Source organism: Temnothorax longispinosus, chromosome 1, assembly GCF_030848805.1.
Source record: "Temnothorax longispinosus isolate EJ_2023e chromosome 1, Tlon_JGU_v1, whole genome shotgun sequence".
In the NCBI taxonomy this organism is placed as follows: domain Eukaryota; kingdom Metazoa; phylum Arthropoda; class Insecta; order Hymenoptera; family Formicidae; genus Temnothorax; species Temnothorax longispinosus.
This window is the reverse complement of record NC_092358.1, coordinates 21,327,804-21,347,213: the sequence shown is the minus strand read 5'-3', so window position 1 is coordinate 21,347,213 and position 19,410 is coordinate 21,327,804. Positions and strand designations below refer to the sequence as shown.

General features: G+C 31.0%; 3 protein-coding genes across 4 annotated transcripts; 1 reads left to right on the top strand and 2 right to left on the bottom strand.

The window, feature by feature from the left end:
• Positions 1–242: 242 nt before the first annotated feature.
• LOC139817978 (uncharacterized) lies at positions 243–6,427 on the bottom strand. The gene is made up of 4 exons (XM_071786340.1): positions 5,859–6,427; positions 3,828–5,246; positions 1,685–2,649; positions 243–1,320 (listed from the first exon to the last, which is right to left on the bottom strand). The coding sequence occupies exons 1-4, from the start codon at positions 6,210–6,212 to the stop codon at positions 1,146–1,148; spliced, it is 2,913 nt and encodes a 970-aa protein (XP_071642441.1). The 5' UTR covers positions 6,213–6,427; the 3' UTR covers positions 243–1,145.
• Positions 6,428–10,711: 4,284 nt separating this feature from the next.
• Adi1 (acireductone dioxygenase 1) lies at positions 10,712–13,077 on the top strand. Its single transcript, XM_071784614.1, has 4 exons — positions 10,712–10,939; positions 11,468–11,587; positions 12,255–12,434; positions 12,669–13,077. Exons 1-4 carry the CDS (start codon positions 10,817–10,819, stop codon positions 12,801–12,803), a joined length of 558 nt encoding a protein of 185 aa, XP_071640715.1. The 5' UTR covers positions 10,712–10,816; the 3' UTR covers positions 12,804–13,077.
• Positions 13,078–13,174: 97 nt separating this feature from the next.
• Positions 13,175–18,383, bottom strand: Rnrs (ribonucleoside-diphosphate reductase subunit M2 B). 2 transcript variants are annotated; one of them, XM_071784551.1, is made up of 7 exons: positions 17,773–18,383; positions 15,953–16,015; positions 15,641–15,826; positions 15,209–15,450; positions 14,794–15,022; positions 14,413–14,631; positions 13,175–14,258 (listed from the first exon to the last, which is right to left on the bottom strand). In XM_071784551.1, the coding sequence occupies exons 1-7, from the start codon at positions 18,301–18,303 to the stop codon at positions 14,091–14,093; spliced, it is 1,638 nt and encodes a 545-aa protein (XP_071640652.1). In that variant the 5' UTR covers positions 18,304–18,383; the 3' UTR covers positions 13,175–14,090. The 2 variants fall into 2 exon arrangements, with proteins under 2 accessions (XP_071640652.1, XP_071640661.1); XM_071784560.1 differs by lacking the exon at positions 17,773–18,383 and adding an exon at positions 16,646–17,680.
• Positions 18,384–19,410: the final 1,027 nt, after the last annotated feature.

Here is a 19,410-nt window from a genome sequence, read left to right as displayed (position 1 = left end):
CTTTTCTATCTTAAAAAATACAAAATTATTATTAAAATGTAACTGTATATACATAATTGATATACACACAAAGAAATGAACATGTTTTTTACTGAGGCAGGTGTAAATAATGATTGGTATAAATACAAAAGAAAGCAATGAAATGTATCATTATACATAGCAGTATGCAAATTACAAATATACAAGTTTTCAAGAGAATTATTTTAATTTTTACAAAATTATTTTTTTTTGTACAGAAACCAAATATTTTTGAAAATTTTCGATATACCAATACACTAAACTTATTAAATTTGTCTAATAAATTATATACGTGCATTAATTACTGTGGTTAGCTCTTAGTGCCAAATTAGTTTACGTTATTTTATTTTATTCAAGAAAATCTTCATATTTTTTTTACTAGTCAATATTTGTACATATGTTTGTCACAGAACTCTTGAAAATTACAAAGAAAGATTCCGAGTGCTAATACAGTACAAAGTATAATTAATGTAATTACAATTCTAATTACATGCTATTTGAGGGACAAATAAATTTTCCTAAATATATTTCTTTGTCTCTCTTGTCACTAGATGTACATCACTTCGATACTTAACAAATATACTACAACTAATATTTAATTTTAAAAAATTGTACGGATATTATTATTATTAATAATTATACAGAGATTTTCCACAAAGTTAATCAAATGTCTCAAAAATTTTTAAAAAACATGATTAAAAAGAAAAGTAATTTCTGTGTGTCATTACTCAGATAAAATTTATTTTTGCACTCTTATCGTCTTATCTGTTATATAATAAAAAGCTTTCATAGAAATTTTAAAACATTTAATCAATCGCACGTAATTTCACGAATAACAGTTATAAACACGGAATGATCAATATAAAAGATAATTTATAAAAATAACGATTTATATTTTATAAACATCAAAATGAGAAGTATTTTCACACTAAATATTTTATAATTTAGTGCAAAGAAAACAAAACATTCTTATGCATAAAATGTTCTTTAAAATATATCAATATAGAAAAAAATTAGGTGTATTTTAATTAGAACACTCTGCGAAGAAATAATTCAGTTCCGCTTTATAAAAAATTATTCTAGAAAAAGACGAAATATGTAAATACTTTTTGCATGCTTTAACTAAACTAATCTAGGTATCTTTCTAGACATAAACTGCGAAGTAATCGCTCGGAGTAACAATGCATCTCCCTATTTGATAACTTAAGGCATTCACATATGAACAAGTATGAGTTGTACATCGCTGGAACTTTCTCCTCAATAAGGGAACTATAATGTTTACAGTATCTTCTATCACAAATGCTGAAAATATATATATATATATATTATAAAATAAAAAGTGATGAGAATATAGATTTGGTCATTTGATAAGAAAAATAATTATATATAGTTTCTCTCGCAAACCCCATCAAATTTTCCAAAAAAATTACTGATAATTTCTTAAGAATATATTATTTTAAAGATGCATTGTATTCTTTTAATGATATACGAATATTAAAATGTTGTTCTTATTATTCTTTTAACAGAAAAATAAAATAAAGATAAAAATGAATAAACTCAAGTAAAATGAAGAAATAGATAAAGAAGAAGAAAAAAGCAAGGAAAAAATAAAGATTTAATTAAAAATTAAATTTGGAAAAATGGAAATATTATTATATTTATTTACCATTTTAGGTTAAATGCCTTATTTGGTCGAAACTTGATATCCTCGAGACAGTTATGCATTATTTTGCGGATTTTGTCGAAATAATCATTTTTTTCTTTAGATGGATTCAAACGTTGGATACTTTGGAGCAGAGAACAATAAATATCAGCGTCGCGCGTTTTGTAGACAATATAATTCAAGGAGCACAGAGTTCTCAATAGAATGCGGCGGATCTCTTCGAGTTTGTCGGATGCCGTGTTTCTGACAGCTTTGCAAAGTATCACAAGCCCGTGCAGCAATGATAAAAATGCGTCCTCGGGAAATTTCTCTACATACATCAGGACAATCTGCGTCGCCTCGGCGGTGATGCGTATTACATTTTCGTATGCCATCATCTCGTTGGCCCAACCGAAATGATACCAGAATACGAATATCAAGTCAAACACGTATTTCGCGTACTCCTCTTTGAAGCAATGTAAAATCATGTGACGTATATAAGCATCTCGATTGAGGCTGAAGGATCGCACATAAGCGCGCAACTTGGGATGGCATTTCGGATCCGTGCGCAGTCGTTCATACACAACGAAGCAACGTTTCTCGTATTCCTGGATTATTTCCAGCGCGTTTATCATAGGCCATATTTTTTGCATATCGAGTGGTTCCACATGGTTACCGATTGTGAATAGCAATTTTTTATGTATTTCTCTCTCATTCGTTTCGCGCAGATGCCGCATTATATTATTTATACATTGCATTCGTTCAAGTATCTCTGCTTTTGTAAAACTTTTGTTGCATCTTCTTAGCACTGATGCCGCCTTGATCAACACTATTATTAGAGATACGAAATTAGTTCTAGGCATGGAATGTCCTTTTTCCAAGATAAGTAGTATATGTGATAGAATAATATGCACATTAGTCTTCTCAAAATAGCTATTACTCAGATAAGGAATGTAGATTTCGTTCATTAAATCATCCGCAGATATTGTCTGTAAACAAATTTAGAAATCAAAAATTAAAGTGGAATTTTAACAGAGTAAAAATTAAAAAAAAAAAAGAACGGAAATAGGTATTATAATAACACGTGAATTTCAATCGGCGTTAACAATATAAAATATAATATTTTATTGTAATAATAGATAAGAGAAATGATTTCCGCCATTCAAGCTCGATTAACAAGTATATACAAATTTTCATTGAACAGATTTTAATTATTTAAATATCCTTTAATAACCAGATTCTATTATCTGTTTAATTATTATGCAATTTGAATAAAAATATAACTTATTACCTACATAAAGCATTGTCAAGTATTTGTTTTAATAAAAAGATTTGTATCTCTTATATAAATAATTATTATAAAGACATTAAACTATCAATTATCAGAAATATTTAGAAAATGGAACACTCTAAATAAATAATCAAATAGAAATTTTTTATGTATAATTATATATAAAGTACGTATGTATATTTTTCCTTTTTTGTGTATAATCTTTGTACATATGTATAAGATATATAATAAAAATAATTAAAAAGTAATTAGAGATAAATGCATTTGTATTGTTTTATTACAAAAAATAAAATTGCGTTCAGGAATTTTATGTATAATCGTATATAATTATATTATTTGTAGAATTAATTTATATATGATTGTATGTACGAGCAATTTCCATCATTTTCTAGAACTCTATTTTGAAAAAGAGAACAATACTGAGAAAAAAAAGAATTATGCTTTTAACTATTATTTAATTCTCATTTTTCTTCTGTATGCAAAAATTAAAAGAAAAAAGAGAAAACGTATATGGATATTTTATGTAATTATATATACATATAAGAAATTCTTTCCCGGGTATCTTTGAAAAAGTGTGTTATAAGAAAGAAATTACTCGTGTAAATGTTTCGCAATTTTAGAAACAAAATATAATGTATTAATGTATGGTAATATGCTTTTTCCTAAAACCCCGAATCTCTTATTTAAACAATATTTCATAAAACTTACTTACTGGTTCGTCTTAACCCACTACTAGAATATATAAGTGCAGAAAATTTAAATTTGTACTAGAATTTTATCTAAACATCCGATAAAAATTTACCCCTTTAATGTTTATTTCATTACTGTCATCTGAAATTCTATAATGCCTATTTTATTTACAACGTAATATATTACCTTTGATAAAAAAATATTATTCAAATATTCTGCAAACTGTGAGTCCCATATCATGCGCCGTTGCAAAATTATATCCTTTAAAATATGTATCAGCACAATGTATCGATCAATGAGGACTTTATAACACTCTTGCACGAAATAGGGTAAGAAGATTCTTCTGGATAATTCAATATTTATCTGATATATCAGTAACTTGCTTAACACTGCCTTCGGGTTTAACAAAGTAAACATAATCAGATCACGTCTATCTTGAGCAGACATGTTATCAGGAGGTTTTGGGTACAACGAGGAATCATATGAAATACGTCGTATGAATGCATCGAGGCAACTCTCATCGTACAGACATTCTAGACGTTTGTCGTCAAAGTATTCCTTTATGTATTTTACTATAATGAAGTTTATTTCGGGATCTTCTAGCCGAATCAATATTTTTAATACCGATATGTAAACCCGGTGTTTTTCTGCCTCAGTATGTAGATATGCGAATATATGATGGAGATATCTGAGTATAACATACAAATCGTCAGTTTTCAACATATCTATCTTCTCATTTATAAAATCCAACGTAGACAAGTCCCACTCTTTATACCGTTTAATCAATTCTTTTAAACCATGCGGTCTGCCTTTGGCGATGTCATTACAGAGTTCTTGAACAGTTAAAATAGACTTCTCGGATTTCCTTGAACTTGTAAGTTGCTCCAGACAGTTAAACAGAACCTCATTTGCCAAAAATTCATTCCGTTTCGTGAATTTTATAAAATAGTGGCATTCCATAACAATGGCATTTTGTAGTGAGATCGTAGGGTTCTCATTATCGTTGATGTTCTCCCCGGCCATGAATTCGAAAAAGTTAATGTTCTTGATGTGTTTCAGAAGTAGAGTCTCCAGTTGCTGGTCAAATCTCATTACAATGGATTTTATTTTGTTGGCAGGAATCAAGTGATAATAATTCGTTTGTTCATCACAGTTGCCGTATGTAAGCGGGAACAGTTTCGCTAGATTATGGTTCTCCGAGTAACGTTCAATTTTGCTGTGCATGCACTTTCTGATACAGCGAAACAAGTTTTTCACTATAATACCATGTCGTACGTTCTTCTCCTTGGTAGATAATTCAGGGGAAGTAACAAACTCATTGTTAAAACTGACGAGCAAGTCACACAACATTTCAAAATACATTGTTAATTGATTAATGCGTTTAATCACATTTTCTGACACAGTGCCTAAATGCAACCACAGGCATTTATAATATATTTTGTAAATTAGAAGGTAATGTAAGCGTCTGGTTCGTGAGTCTTGATGCCAATCGCCTAATATGTATATATGTTTAATCGTTATTTCCAAGATCTCGACGCATAGGTCCAAAGGTATATGCACAAGCGATTCAACCAGTAAGTCCTCACAATTCGAGCACCATATTATCTATATAAATGAAATATATTAGAAATAATAGTAATACATAACTTATAATTAATAATATAATGTATATATGGAAGGGGTAAAAGCCATAGAGTGATGTAAATCAAATTTTTAAAAATATTGACTTGTGTGCGTAAATGCAATTTATGTATATTGTATAGATTGCATCTATGCACACAAGTCAATATTTTTAAAAATTTGACTTACACCACTATAGCTTTTAGTCCTCCATATGTATAGTAAAATTATAATATATATATATAATATATATGTATAAAATAATAAAAAATAATGCATTATAATTCGATAGTCACGAAAACTATATGAAGTCAAATGATAAAATAAAAGAAATCGTTTTTGTAATAATATTAATATTTTACAAACTATGTCAAGATTATAGTAGGAGATACGAAAATATATATAATATTTCAAGGATCTCCCACATACATACACAAATTGACTATAAAAAAATCAAAAATATAGTATCGGACGATAGTCAGCGTTCAATATATCTGCAGCGTATTTAGTAAGTTAATAAGTTATTTTAATTATTTTTGATTATTAATTATTAATTATTAATCAGCATTATTGTAATATATAATTATTAGTAATTACCATCAGGAAGAGATAAGGTGATAAAGTAGGCCAGCAACCAACTATGTGGCCGAACATTATGTCCTTCTTGAGAAGGTGCCGCGAGGAAAAATTCGTATTCAATAGAAAATAGTTATAACACATGGTATATAATGAGATATCACTCCTTGTTTCGAAACTGCTGTACTCAACGAATAACTTAATATCATACATTTTGAATTGTAAACTGTCATTCAAAGCGTCCGTAACCGTCCTTATTATTTTGAATACGGCGTCCGACCTTAACGTGAGACTGTAACGTTTCAACTGTCCATGTTGTAGCTGTAGCTTTAATAAGACGTTACCTATTTTGTCTATAATTCTATCTATAATCATCTTGAGAAAAAACCTAATGAAATGATTTAAAAAATAAGGGGATTTTAGTAGCTGATCTCAAATATCATAAAATATATACAGACGGTAATATACGTAAAATGTAATATATGTTATACATATATGTATAATACAGCATTTATATAATCTAAAAAATTGAATGTTAATAAAGTAAAATATACAAGAAATGCATGTAATAATATTAATCGTAACACATTTTTTTTAATGCTCCTATAAATTCCATTAAAGTAAATGCCCAAAAAAACAAAATTAAGAGTATAAAGAGTTATTTAATTGCAATTAAAATTAATATAACGATATATAATTTTCTTCGTATTTGAAAAATAGGAATAAATAAATGCATCGCATTAATGTAGAGTATCTGAATGCTTTCGTTCAAGTGTAAAAAATGAAATTGGATTCACGTAAAGTTTTTCCCCTCATGTTCTCTTTCTGTAACTTATTATTTATTCATTGTGTGATAATGAAGAAGAAGCTCAGAGCAAGTACATTTCATACTTAGCTACATCAGAACAGAAGAATATTTTTACTCTTGATTCTGAATACATAAGTTTTAAAGTAATTATAAAATCGTTATTATATAACATAATAATAATAAGAAAACAGAAACTAAAAAAGATTGTTTCTTTTTTCTCTCTATTTTTTAAGAGTCTTATAATATAACACGAATAAATTTAGATCTATTAAATTTTTGTTGTTAGGTATTAAATTTAAGAAAAATTTTTGGCATTCAAAATTGACCTCTTTCGTCGTTACAAACAATTTAATCGTCAATAAGCATTCTGTTATTCTTATCGTATATCTTGCGGAATTCCTTTATTGCTGACAACCTTACAATTAGCGAATTGCTATGATGCCTTTAAATGTATAAATTTTATTTCCATTGCATGGTATAGAATATCATCGATTTTCTGTTATTATTGTTCAAACAAAACTATGATACGCACTTGTTATATATAATAGGTAGACAGCAACAGTGATTCTGATTGACGATTAGAATATAACAGGTCACCAGCGGAATATACGTCACTAAGCAATCTGTTAGCAGCAATTCACCTCCAATATTTCAAGATTAAGAATATGCCGATTTTTGAGATCGCTCGATGCGAATGTTCGAACTTAACTAATACGATGTCGAAGACTTTCTGCCTGCCTGTGTCATGTATTTTGCAAACACATGCGACTGACTTACATGGCAGTATATGTTTCTCGACCTTGACAATGATGTATAATTTCCCTCAAGTTTAAATCAACGTAATTGATAATAAAAATTCCAGAAGTCTCTATTTCTGTCTATTTCCGAAATCCGTAGAATCCGTAGAATTACTATTGAAATCACAATATCAAATTCTGAAAATATGGGATTGCAAAACTTATTTTACAATTTATTTTACCGCATAGCGTATTTATGTATAACTGTAATTATAATTGTAATGTATATCGTAAAAAAGTGAATTATCTATATATATATATATATATATATATATATATGTTTTAATGTCAATAATGATTGATTACGCCAGTAATTGTATTAAAGGTCATAACGTTTTTCTCATGTGATTAAACTCGTATTATCTGATATTACATATCGGTCTCAAATATGAGTTATAACAACAATCATTATTCTATTTGTTGCGTTAATTTACTCTACAATATATTAATTATCTTTTTATTCTTTATCTTTGAATTAATTATTTTTTATTATATTATCTCAATTATTATGGTGCTTTTTCTTGTGTTGATTTCAGATGAGTTATAGCAACAATCATTCTTCATTGGCTTGCGTACTTTTCTCACCAATTAGAATTATCTTTTTATTCTTATCATTAAATCACATTATTTTTGATTATAGTATCTCAAAATCTCTGATGCTTCATTTCGCGTTGGATTTCAGGAAAAATTTATAAAAAATTCTAGCTATCTCTTTTCACACAATTGATACTTGATAATTATCACAATTTCTCAAAATACATTTCTCTATATATATTCTCATTTCAGAATTAACTGATAATATAAAATTACATTCAATTTTAATGAAATTGAATTTATTAAGTACATTGCTTACACTTTTATTTTTTCTTTTGCTCACTTTATTAGTTATGACACAGTATGTATAGTTCACAGTTATACTGTAGTCATATGTCATAAATTGACATATACTATACACTATCTTTACCAAAATATACTCAAAGCGGAAATATCCCATTAATGGCGAACGACCAATCCGCATCCTGCAGCCTCGGTGTCCTATCCCTCATTAAAGGATCCCTACAAGTTTCTTATTACGGATAATAGAGGGGAGCAGGTGTTTTACATAGAGCAAAAATTGCGAACCTGCTTTGGATTCTGGGACAGTATAATTCATTATATGAATACAGCGCTTACGACAGAAATCAACAAGAGATTCTTCATATGGTTCGACCCTTCGCCAAATGCTGCCAATTGCCGGTAGTTTTATCATTAAAGTTTATTCAATGCATTTGTTAGGACTATCTCTATACGAAATATCTTAGAAACTAAAAAAGAAATATCTTCCATTTGTTGCATTCTTTGAGAATTTTAAATTTCTTTCTTAAATAGAAAAAAATTAATAAGTTCGCTATTTTTCATGACAATTAACGTCCAAAAATCTTGTAATATTTAATAATGTATTTAGTAAACTTTAGAATTCAGGTTAAAAATGAAAATGATAAGTTTAATTTACAATTTAATATTTAAATTTAATTTATCAGCAAACTTAATTCTGAATAAATTTAAAATTCTGAAGTAAGAAAAATTCTAAAAATAATAATTCAAAATAAATTCTTCTTTTTTGACTAAGTTATTATTCATAATAATGAATTTTTTATTAAATATATAGCAATGAAACTTAAAGTTTATAGATAATCTTTTTTTAAGTTTATTTTAATTTACAATTTTCTACTAAATTACAAGAAAATAAGAAAAATGATATTGGAAATAACAACAAGCCTAAAAACGAGATGAGGACTGCTGTCTTGTATCGTGTCTACCAAAGTTTCTTCACACGTGCAAGCCATCTGTCAAGTTTACTTTTCGACATAAACTTTGAAAGATCCGATCAATACACTCTAAATAGAAATGACAATGTCGATTTCCTATTTAGCATGTATTTCGACAAATAATGTATTTATTTGTTTACTTATATGGCGTATGTCTAAAAGGATATAGAACGCAATAAAAATTAAACATGTAATTGCTAAATAATTGGAATCGAATTCGTCTCGTAACTTATTTTATTAAAATTCCAATATTAAATACGACTGCGAAATAAATCTTTACGTACATATATATGAGAACAAATCTTAGATTACCGATAAATTTTATTTTTTAAGTTTAATTATAACCATAGATTTGATTAGCAGATGACAGAAGTTTTTTTTCGCAGGCTTTAGAAGTGCATTTCGGAGGTACTCTATTGGGCAGCGTTACACAAGAGTGGAGTTTTCTGCGAGCAAAGTTTTATATTCGCGATGCATTCAGCCAGCCCGTATTAATGATAAAAGGATCATCTGCTGATTTATGTAGTGACTCAATTTTTGAGGTATTGCAACATTCCATATCTTACAAAATTTATGCCACTTATGATATTTAATTATATATATCATCATTATCATTATTTATTACATATCATATTAACATTTTTTAAATTGTTTTTCTTAAAATTAATTTCGAGTTTTCGGAAGATCTTTGAAAGTAAAATACAAAACTTAAGAATAAATAATAATAAATAATATAATATTACAAAACTTGGCATATGTTGCGTAAAAAGGATTTTTAGCATTGTTCGTCAATAATTAAATCCGCAAGTCAAATCTGTGGATGAGCAGCACGTCGTCGGTATGATTCGAAAACATTGGAGAGGCTTTTCTCAAGAGATGTTCAACTTTTCGGATAAATTCGGCATTAACTTTCCGCGCGATCTCAACGTGAAAATAAAAGCCGTACTGCTGGGAGCGACTATTCTAATAGTGAGTATCATGAAAATACTATAAACAATTGCTTATTTAAGAAAAGAAATACGAAAAAAAAAAGGATGGAAAGAAATATTGCTGCGAAAATAGAATATTTTATAACCAATATTAATATCAGCGTAGTTGATTGATTTTGACTGATTTTAATTAAGAAATTAAAGTCAAATTGCGAGGAAATATTTCTAATAAATATTAGTATGAATACAATTTAATTTTTAATATATAATATATTGACTTATATCTTTTAATTTTTTAGGACTGCTTGTATTTCGGAAGAGAAAGTCGAAATAGATAAATCAAACTGTTTCAATTAAAAAAAAGCGATTCGTCTATGTTAGCTTTATATGTCTATCAAAAATATTTTGTTATGTATCAAATACTTCGAAAGATTTTTAACTGTGGAATACAACGTAAACGAAGGAAAGCGCTGAGTATGGCGCGTGGATTCGACGTGGATGTGACGTGACTGTTTTTATCGGGCGGCCTCTATAAATCAGCCTTTACTGTCTGGTTAAAACGCAGAAGTCCGATCTCCGACATCATCGCCATTCGACGTAATATATCGATTTTTGTTGTTATTGTTCATACGGAACTATGGTACGCGCCTGGTACATGGACAGCAGCGATGCTGATCAAAGATTGGAACACCATAGGCAACCGCCGGAATTCGTGTCGCTGGATAATCTGTTCGCCGCAACGGGAGTTGAATATTTTAAGGTTAGAGACGTGCCGATTTTTTAAATTGTTCGTTGCGAAAAGTTTAATTTACTAATTTACAATCCGGCGATATATCGTGGACGATGCTGTCTCGTGCCTGTTTACATCGTGTATTTTGAAAACACATACGGCTGACGAAATAATACATATGTCTCTTGCCTCTCTTGCCCTTCCGTGCCAATCTCTCTCAGTGTCAAATCACGATCAGCTGACGTCAGCTGATTGTTGAATCGAATCTAACATATACACAGACATACCTACTTATTTTTTTTAATAACCTGCCTTACTTATGTAATTTGTAATTTTCTGCACTTATAAATCATTTAATGTTATTTTAATATCTTTATGTACATATATATATATATATATATATATATATATATATATATAATGCATATTATATATTAATATAAATAAAACTTTTAGACTACCACGATTCGATGTGCGTGTTTATATCGAATAGATAAAATTTTATAAGTGACAAACTTACTCACTGTATTTATAATATATAAAATATCTATTTTCCAGATAAATCATCTAAATTATGAGACGGATGCTACTTTGAAAGAATTACGCGAGAAACGCGGTTACTCGTATGAAGACGAAATAACGTGCTCCAAAGAGTGTTTATCAAATTACGAAGAGAAGGTACGAAACATATTATCTCTATTTTAGATTCGCAATTATTATTATTCCTTATAATAAAACATCAAGATTTTTAATCGACGTCATACGTTTAACAGCATATTTCTTCAATATTTTTAATTATATTAATTAGAAAGTGCGAGCTATTCGAATATTAATCATATCGAATCGGATGAGATTCGAGATTCGGCTCGATTCAATTTTGAATTTCTATGATTCAAATCTGAGCTATTAGAAAATTTCGAATCTAGATAGCTCGAAAACAAATCATATATATTGTTAATTTTATAAAATAATAAATATTTTCTATTAATAAGCAAAACAATGCGGTCATGTTAAACTGTTGCATTCAATGGGTGTGTATTTTAGTACTACAACCGCTCACTGAGCAGCTATTAAGTAGCAATAGAATGTAATTATATTTCCTACCTTAAAGCGAATTTATATTATATAATCAATATTATTTTTTTCATATTATAATGTTCTCTTATTCTACATGTTAGAATTCAATCTATAATAATAATTATACTGTTAATTAAAAATTATATTTCAATTCGATTCGGATTCAAAAAGGGAAATAAAGTTCGATTCGATTCAACATTAAAAATTGTTAATTCGCACATCTCGTAATATTAATACCTTTCTGTCCGAATTTAATTCTTATTGTTAGTTGAAAAACTTCTTCACCGAACATCTTCACACTGACGAGGAGATACGTCTGGTTTTGGATGGATCGGGCTACTTCGACGTGCGGGACAAGGATGATCAATGGATTCGAATTGAAGTGACGGCCGGCGACCTAATAATCATACCCAGTGGGATTTATCATCGCTTTACTCTGGACACTAACGTAAGTAACGTAAGAATATTTATAAATGCATTCTTCTCTTTTCGACTGATCTTTCGACACACATTGCTTATCTTTCTCCAAATCATTTTTTAAACACGTGAGGGAAAAGTTTTTCTCTTTTTTAAAAATATATATGTGCTAAACAAGTCTCTAATTCAGAGTAAATTTAAGATAAATTTTGTGATTTCCAATTAATCCTAAATAGATCTCTAATTTTCGAGGAAACTCTTTTAGAATTATATAAGAGCAAAGAGATACTTTGTGGGAGAACCAGTTTGGCTGCCGTACAACAGACCAGCAGAAAACATGGACTGCCGCAAGCAGTACCTCAATCGACTGCAGAAAGGCTTTGAAGTACCTTTTGTTTAATAACCCCGTATTAACTATATACATAAGCTTCCATAAGAAAATATATTTTTTATATCTATCTTTCATTAAACTATTATACTTGAAGTTACCAATGTATATTATCATACTTGAATATTAAATATTGTATATATACAAGTGTATGTTATATAAGCATATGATAATCTGTGAATGAACAATATAAAGCAGCTATACGTACAATTTCTTTTTCAACATATATCGATCTTGTAGATATATATTTTTAAATAAAACGAAAATTTATTTTAATTTTTCCATATTTCAATTTATGACTATATCCTTTTTTGTCTTTTTTTATCTGTTAAATCCTCTTTTCGTTTTCAGAATCACTAACATTCAATCGTAATAAAAGAAGCTTTATTTAATTAGCTTTATTGCCACATAGTTATTGTTTACATACATGCAAAGACTTATCTATACGAATACTATTTTAAGTTGCAGTTTTAAGTTTTTAAGTACTCGAGACTCTGTATTTATGATTATTTATTCAAATTTATAGTATTTTTTTTCGATATGTCCAATCATTAGTAAGATTTTATAATGGAAGTGTACATGACAAAAGCTTTTATCAGGCTCATATATTTTAACTTTCTGACAAGAAATGAATATTAATGTCTAACTCTTTAATTGAGTTGTTCAATTATAAAATGAATCTTAATCAAATCGTCAAAAAAAAACATTTCCGAAAGTGTCACAAATATCGCGCTTAGTCGCTATACAATAAATTAAAATTTGTTTCAATCAATAATACTCTGTACATTTTTAAGATCTTGACAAACACGGTTTGCTTCTCAAAAGCTTGTCAAACAATTTGACGGCATCATGGAAAAGTATTCTAATCACAGAACAACTTTTTAGAAGCATTATTTGTACAATATTTTCTTTTCTTCCTAAAGTTTTCTCATCAGTTACAATAGGAATTAAATATTAAAAAATGACATTAAAAATTTCATAGATTAAAGCTATACTTTTTTGAAACATACTACTGGTAAAATAGCATTTTAAAAATTACGATTGTAACTGAAAATATGCAAAAATGCGTGTATAATACCCTTTTTGTTGATGCCGTCAACTTATATATATTCTATAAACACTATACAAACATTTCGTCTCGCGAATATTTGTCAAAGATTTTTTCTCAAAACTTTATCGTTATATATAAAATTATTTCAAAGTCACGGAAAATTATTGATGTGTCCTTCTTTTTCTCCATCGTGGAGCGTATGCAATATTTTTTGTTTGTTTTATATTTGTATATTTAAACCTTTTGTATTAAAAATTTGCACCAAACACCACACTTGACATGTTGCTCTTCTTTTGAGAACCTTCTTCCGCGACACCAAATTTCTTGTATTCGCCCACTTTCTTCTCAAAGAAATTTGTCTTCCCCTCCAGAGAGATGAAATTCATAAACGAGAACGGATTCTCCGAATGGTAAACCTAAAATTATCACAATATTCTGTACCTCTTAATAAGTAAAATTTAAATAAAATCTAAAACTTTCTCACATTATTAGTATCAATTATGTAAAATAAAAGCGTGATAAATATAAAAATGACGACAAAAATAATAAATAAGCTTTTTTATACATTACTTTTTCAAATCCTAATGCAACGAACAATCTGTCCGCGACGAATTCGATGTAGTTACACATAAGTGTGCAATTCATTCCTATCAGTTCGACCGGCAACGCCTGAGTCAAAAATTCCTTTTCGATTTCGACGGCGTCCATTATGATCGACTTCACACGCTCGAACGACGGCTTTTGTACGATGTGTTTAAACATTAAGCACGCGAAATCGCAGTGCAATCCCTAAATGTAAACAATAAAAATAAAATAATGAGTATAAACATGATGTAATAAAGAAAACACAGAAAGAAATATATATTAACTTGTTAGATAAAAATTATCTACTTATTAAATAAATTAAATAACTTGTGTGTAAATAGATGTAAATAAAATTAATTTACTGACCTCGTCTCGCGAGATGAGTTCGTTGCTAAAGGTGAGCCCTGGCATGACTCCTCGTTTCTTCAGCCAGAAAATCGCTGCAAAACTGCCGCTGAAGAAGATACCCTCAACTGCCGCGAACGCAACTACACGTTCAGGAAACGTAGCACCATCCTGATTGATCCAGTTCAATGCCCAATTGGCCTTCTTTCCCACACAAGGAAGTGTTTCGATTGCATTAAATAAGAAATCTCTGGAAATAAGATTAATCAATATAGTTTCTGTAATTAAAGTAATTAATATCTAACAATTAAAATATAAATGCAATATAAATAAAAAAGTAATATTTAATTTATGTACAATTTAAAAGGATATATAAAAAAATTATAATATCTACTATATATTTGTGAGTGTGCAAATATATGCCAATTCCACTTACTTTTCTTTCGGATCAGAAATATAAGTTTCAATGAGCAAAGAATACATTTCAGAATGAATATTTTCTATAGCGATTTGGAAGCCGTAGAAACAACGTGCTTCGGCGATTTTCACTTCCTGACTAAATCTCTCAATCAGATTCTCATTAACGATACCATCGGAAGCGGCGAAGAATGCCAAAACATGAGAGATAAAATGTTTCTCGTCGGAACTTAGCTTTTCATCCCAGTCCTTCTTGTCTACCTGTAAAAATTACAAGAATTCATTGTTATCATTGAATATGAAATATTTATTAATTCTATTTTGCATATTTTCTACTTAAAACTTTTTTAATTAAACTGTTAAATATGTTAAGTTTTCAAGCTGTATATTTTTATACCTTTAGAAAAATATATTATAACTTAAGAAACTTAAGATAACATAACAAGTTTACCTTGTGAAGAGCCACTTCTTCTATGGTCCAAAAGGAGGCTACAGCCTTTTTGTACATATCCCAGATATCAGGATATTGAATAGGGAAAATTACAAAGCGGTTTGAGCCTTCCTGAAGCAGTGGCTCTAACTCTGGATTGAAGTCCTCCTTGAGTTGTACCTTTCGTACAGCTTTTGTTTTGGTAAGCTGCAAATTTATTGTTTTTACTAAATATCGTAATCAATTAAATTTTAATAAAATAAAATAAAATATATAAAGAAATTAAATATATCAAGCACAAAATTGGTATATGAGTAAATAGGCTATACCTACCCCAGTTTTCAAGCCATGATCCTGAGAAATAGTTGGAGAAATGCATGATTTCTTTGGTGATGTCTGTAAGAAAAAAAACTGTTAATTTAAACTTAACATTGTAAATACATAAATTACATCATCAGGAATCACACAATTCGATGAATTACTTTGTCAGTTCAATTGTCAATGTATTCTAAACTAATATGCAGTGTTATATAAATTATAATAATTATAATAAACTTCCGCAATTGCATTAAACGCATTACTCATTTAAAATAAATCCATATGAGTATAGAGAACAGGATTGCATAATCTTGTGCAAAAAATAACAAACATTTCTAAGCGTCACCTTGGTGTAAAATATTCTTAATATGATAACAGATGACAAAATAATAAATAGAATTCTAAAATATTTTGCACCGAGAAATATCTAGAATTAAATACACTCAGTTTATTTAGAACTCGATATCGTGCGGATTTTAAATTGTGCAATTTGTTAAACCAATGAATTGAAGTATCCAAATTTATTTTAATCGGGAGAAAATCTTAGAAGGCAAATTTGTCATATATAGTTGTTCCTTTATACACAAATGTTAACATACTTCTTACAAATGTTAATATACTTCTTGCAAAAATATTCCTAACCTAGAGGAGTATCAAGAGTAGGTGGAGGAATTTTGCCAGTGAGAATAATGCAGAGAAATTATTTACCTCTTCATTCATCTTAGGTTACCGACGACGATAACATCGAGTACAAAATCGCGAATATTATATTTAATGATAAAACATTCTGATGAAAAACACTGGACATTCTAAGCTCTATATTGAACACACACAGATATATATGCGCAGCTGCTCCACACATATATAGTTAATACAGTGTAGTACACACAAGCCGTTTAAAATGCACGCGTCAGCGCGTGAGACATGCCTCGACCAAGCCTTTTAACGTTATCGCTACTGTCGTTAATGATCTTTGTGTTTCGAAACGCGCGCTTCCCATCGCGTTAACGAGTTTTCCAAACTGCGTGCTCTCCATCGCGTTAATCCGTTAATGAATGGCGGAGAATTTATACGTTTTCGCGCAGACACGTGTCCGGTACATAACTGGTCGTCGGAAAACAGATCGAAGAGTCGACTCCGAAGTCCGAATGCGACGAACATATATATATAGAAGGAGGGATTCATAGGACAGGATCCTCTTGTTGGAATTACGCAATTCTATTTGTGGAAGCGGCGCACCTAAAACGTGGACACGTTAGAATTTTCCTATGGCGATCCGGGCAACACGCATGCCCCAAATCGGGACATATAATGTCTTAAAAACGTCTTATGATGTGACGTTTTTACGACATATCATATATGTCCCGTTTGGGACATTATGTTCACGAGGGAGTTATAAATTAATCTTCAGTTTCCTGGACATTTTCTTTAAGAAGAAACTTACTCCGAATTGGTCAAAGTGTTATTAAAACGAGTTCTAAATGGAACATCCCGTATATATCTCCGTATACATCAATATTTTTTTTTCTTCAATTATCGCCAGAAGATTTCATTCATCTACCGCATGCTCGTTTCCTTTCAAACGCAGCCGTTTCTTGCTGTTTCGCGTGTGGGCCGTGGGCGTAGGGAACGGAGGGACCGATCCCGCAACTCAACGGATTTTTCCACTCGCGCTGTTTAGTGATAACACCGATAACGAAAACACACGCGCGGCATGATCGCTAATGAAACGTTCGATCTGCAAGAATATAGAGACAGAAGATGCGGTACGACGGAGACGGTTAATTGTACGTGGGCCCGGCGGGAACGAGGAAAGAGAAAACCAGCGGACTCACGTGCAACGACACGTCCTCGAGGTGCTTGCGAACGTTTTCCTTTGTGGATTCGTGCAACGCCATCGTTATTCTCGATTTTTCCAGCTGGACTCGGCGATCAGGAACACAACGGCGAGGGCGAGAACGACGGCGACGGCGACGACGGACGACGATGGGTGACGAGTGATGCCGGGAACCGTTCCAACGAACGGAGCAGGAAACACTGGGCTGACTGGGCACTGGCACCAGCGAGACGATTATTATCTCGATCGCGTGTTGATTGGCCTCCCGTGCCAGAGTTTCGCGCCCAAACTGCCGTCCGCCAATCAGCTGATCGGGCCTTGCCGCCAAATTTTGCGAGCTCTCGCGTCTTTCGTTCTCTCTTCCCTTTTCGCGCGTCCCTCGGCCGGAAATATTCCGAGATGAATTTCTCACGGTCGCGAAGGACGATTCGCCGACGAGAATCTCTCCCGCGACGCTCGGCGATGTCGGTGGTTTTCCCGCGCGTTTTGACGAGACTGCGCGATGAGCGCGTCGCGGATAAATCGTCATCGAGAAGGGACAACTATTACTACGTTTACGCGAGCGTTATTTCTGTAGTAACTATTACGATAATTCGCTCGTTTACGCGGAGTAAATTATCGTAAGTTATTATAAAATCCCGTTTACGCGAAGGAATTATCGTAAGTTACTACAGAAGTAAAACGCTCGCATAAACGTGTAGTATATATGATCTATAATAATTCTATTACTACGTTTACGCGAGCGTTACTTCTGTTAGTAACTTACGATAATTTACTCCGCGTAAACGAATTATCGTAAGTTACGCTCGCGTAAACGTATAGTATATGATAGCTAATTAAGTTACAATTACTACGTTTACGCGAGCGTTACTTCTGTAATAAGTTACAATAATTCACTCGTTTACGTGGAATAAATTATCGTAAGTTACTACAAAATCCCGTTTACGCGAACGAATTATCGCAAGTTACTACAGAACGCTCGCGTAAACGTATATAGTAAATGGGCGCGTTCAGCAGGCACAACTGTTGAGTTCGTCTTATCAACACTCTGCCTTGATTGGTTGGTTCTAAAAGTAAAAGCCAATCACGTTCGATTGTTACTGAGCGGCTTGGTCTGCTGAACGCTGAACCAATGTGTATGAATCATTTGAAGGAATATTTAGCACAACTGACTACAATTAGCCGTTTTTGTATCATTTGTTATATCAATATGCTACTTATAGTTAATCGCCAATTACGATCACTACGAGCGGAGCTGACAAATTTATCGCTTTTCAAATAAACCTAATAAAGCTTGGTCTTGGCAGCTGAACTCTTTTCGCCCTTCCTTTCTCTCCCTTCGATTAATTATGGATTTGTCTTGTTTTAAGAAAGCACAGCATAGCGTGGCTACACGTAAAACGGACTTATTTGGACAAGTCGCAGGTGCTCGTGAAAACAAGTTTCGCGGACGATGACTCGCGTTTTTACATACCGGCGAGTTCCGAAACTCGTCGAAATGAGTTTCAATCGCCGTCCGCTTCACTTGGCGCGAGGCCAACGCGGAATTCGAATTGCGGCCTTCTTCTCCCCTTATCTCTTATTTTAAAGAGAAAATACGTTCAAGATGAACAGAACCAAGCTTTACGTAAGTAAC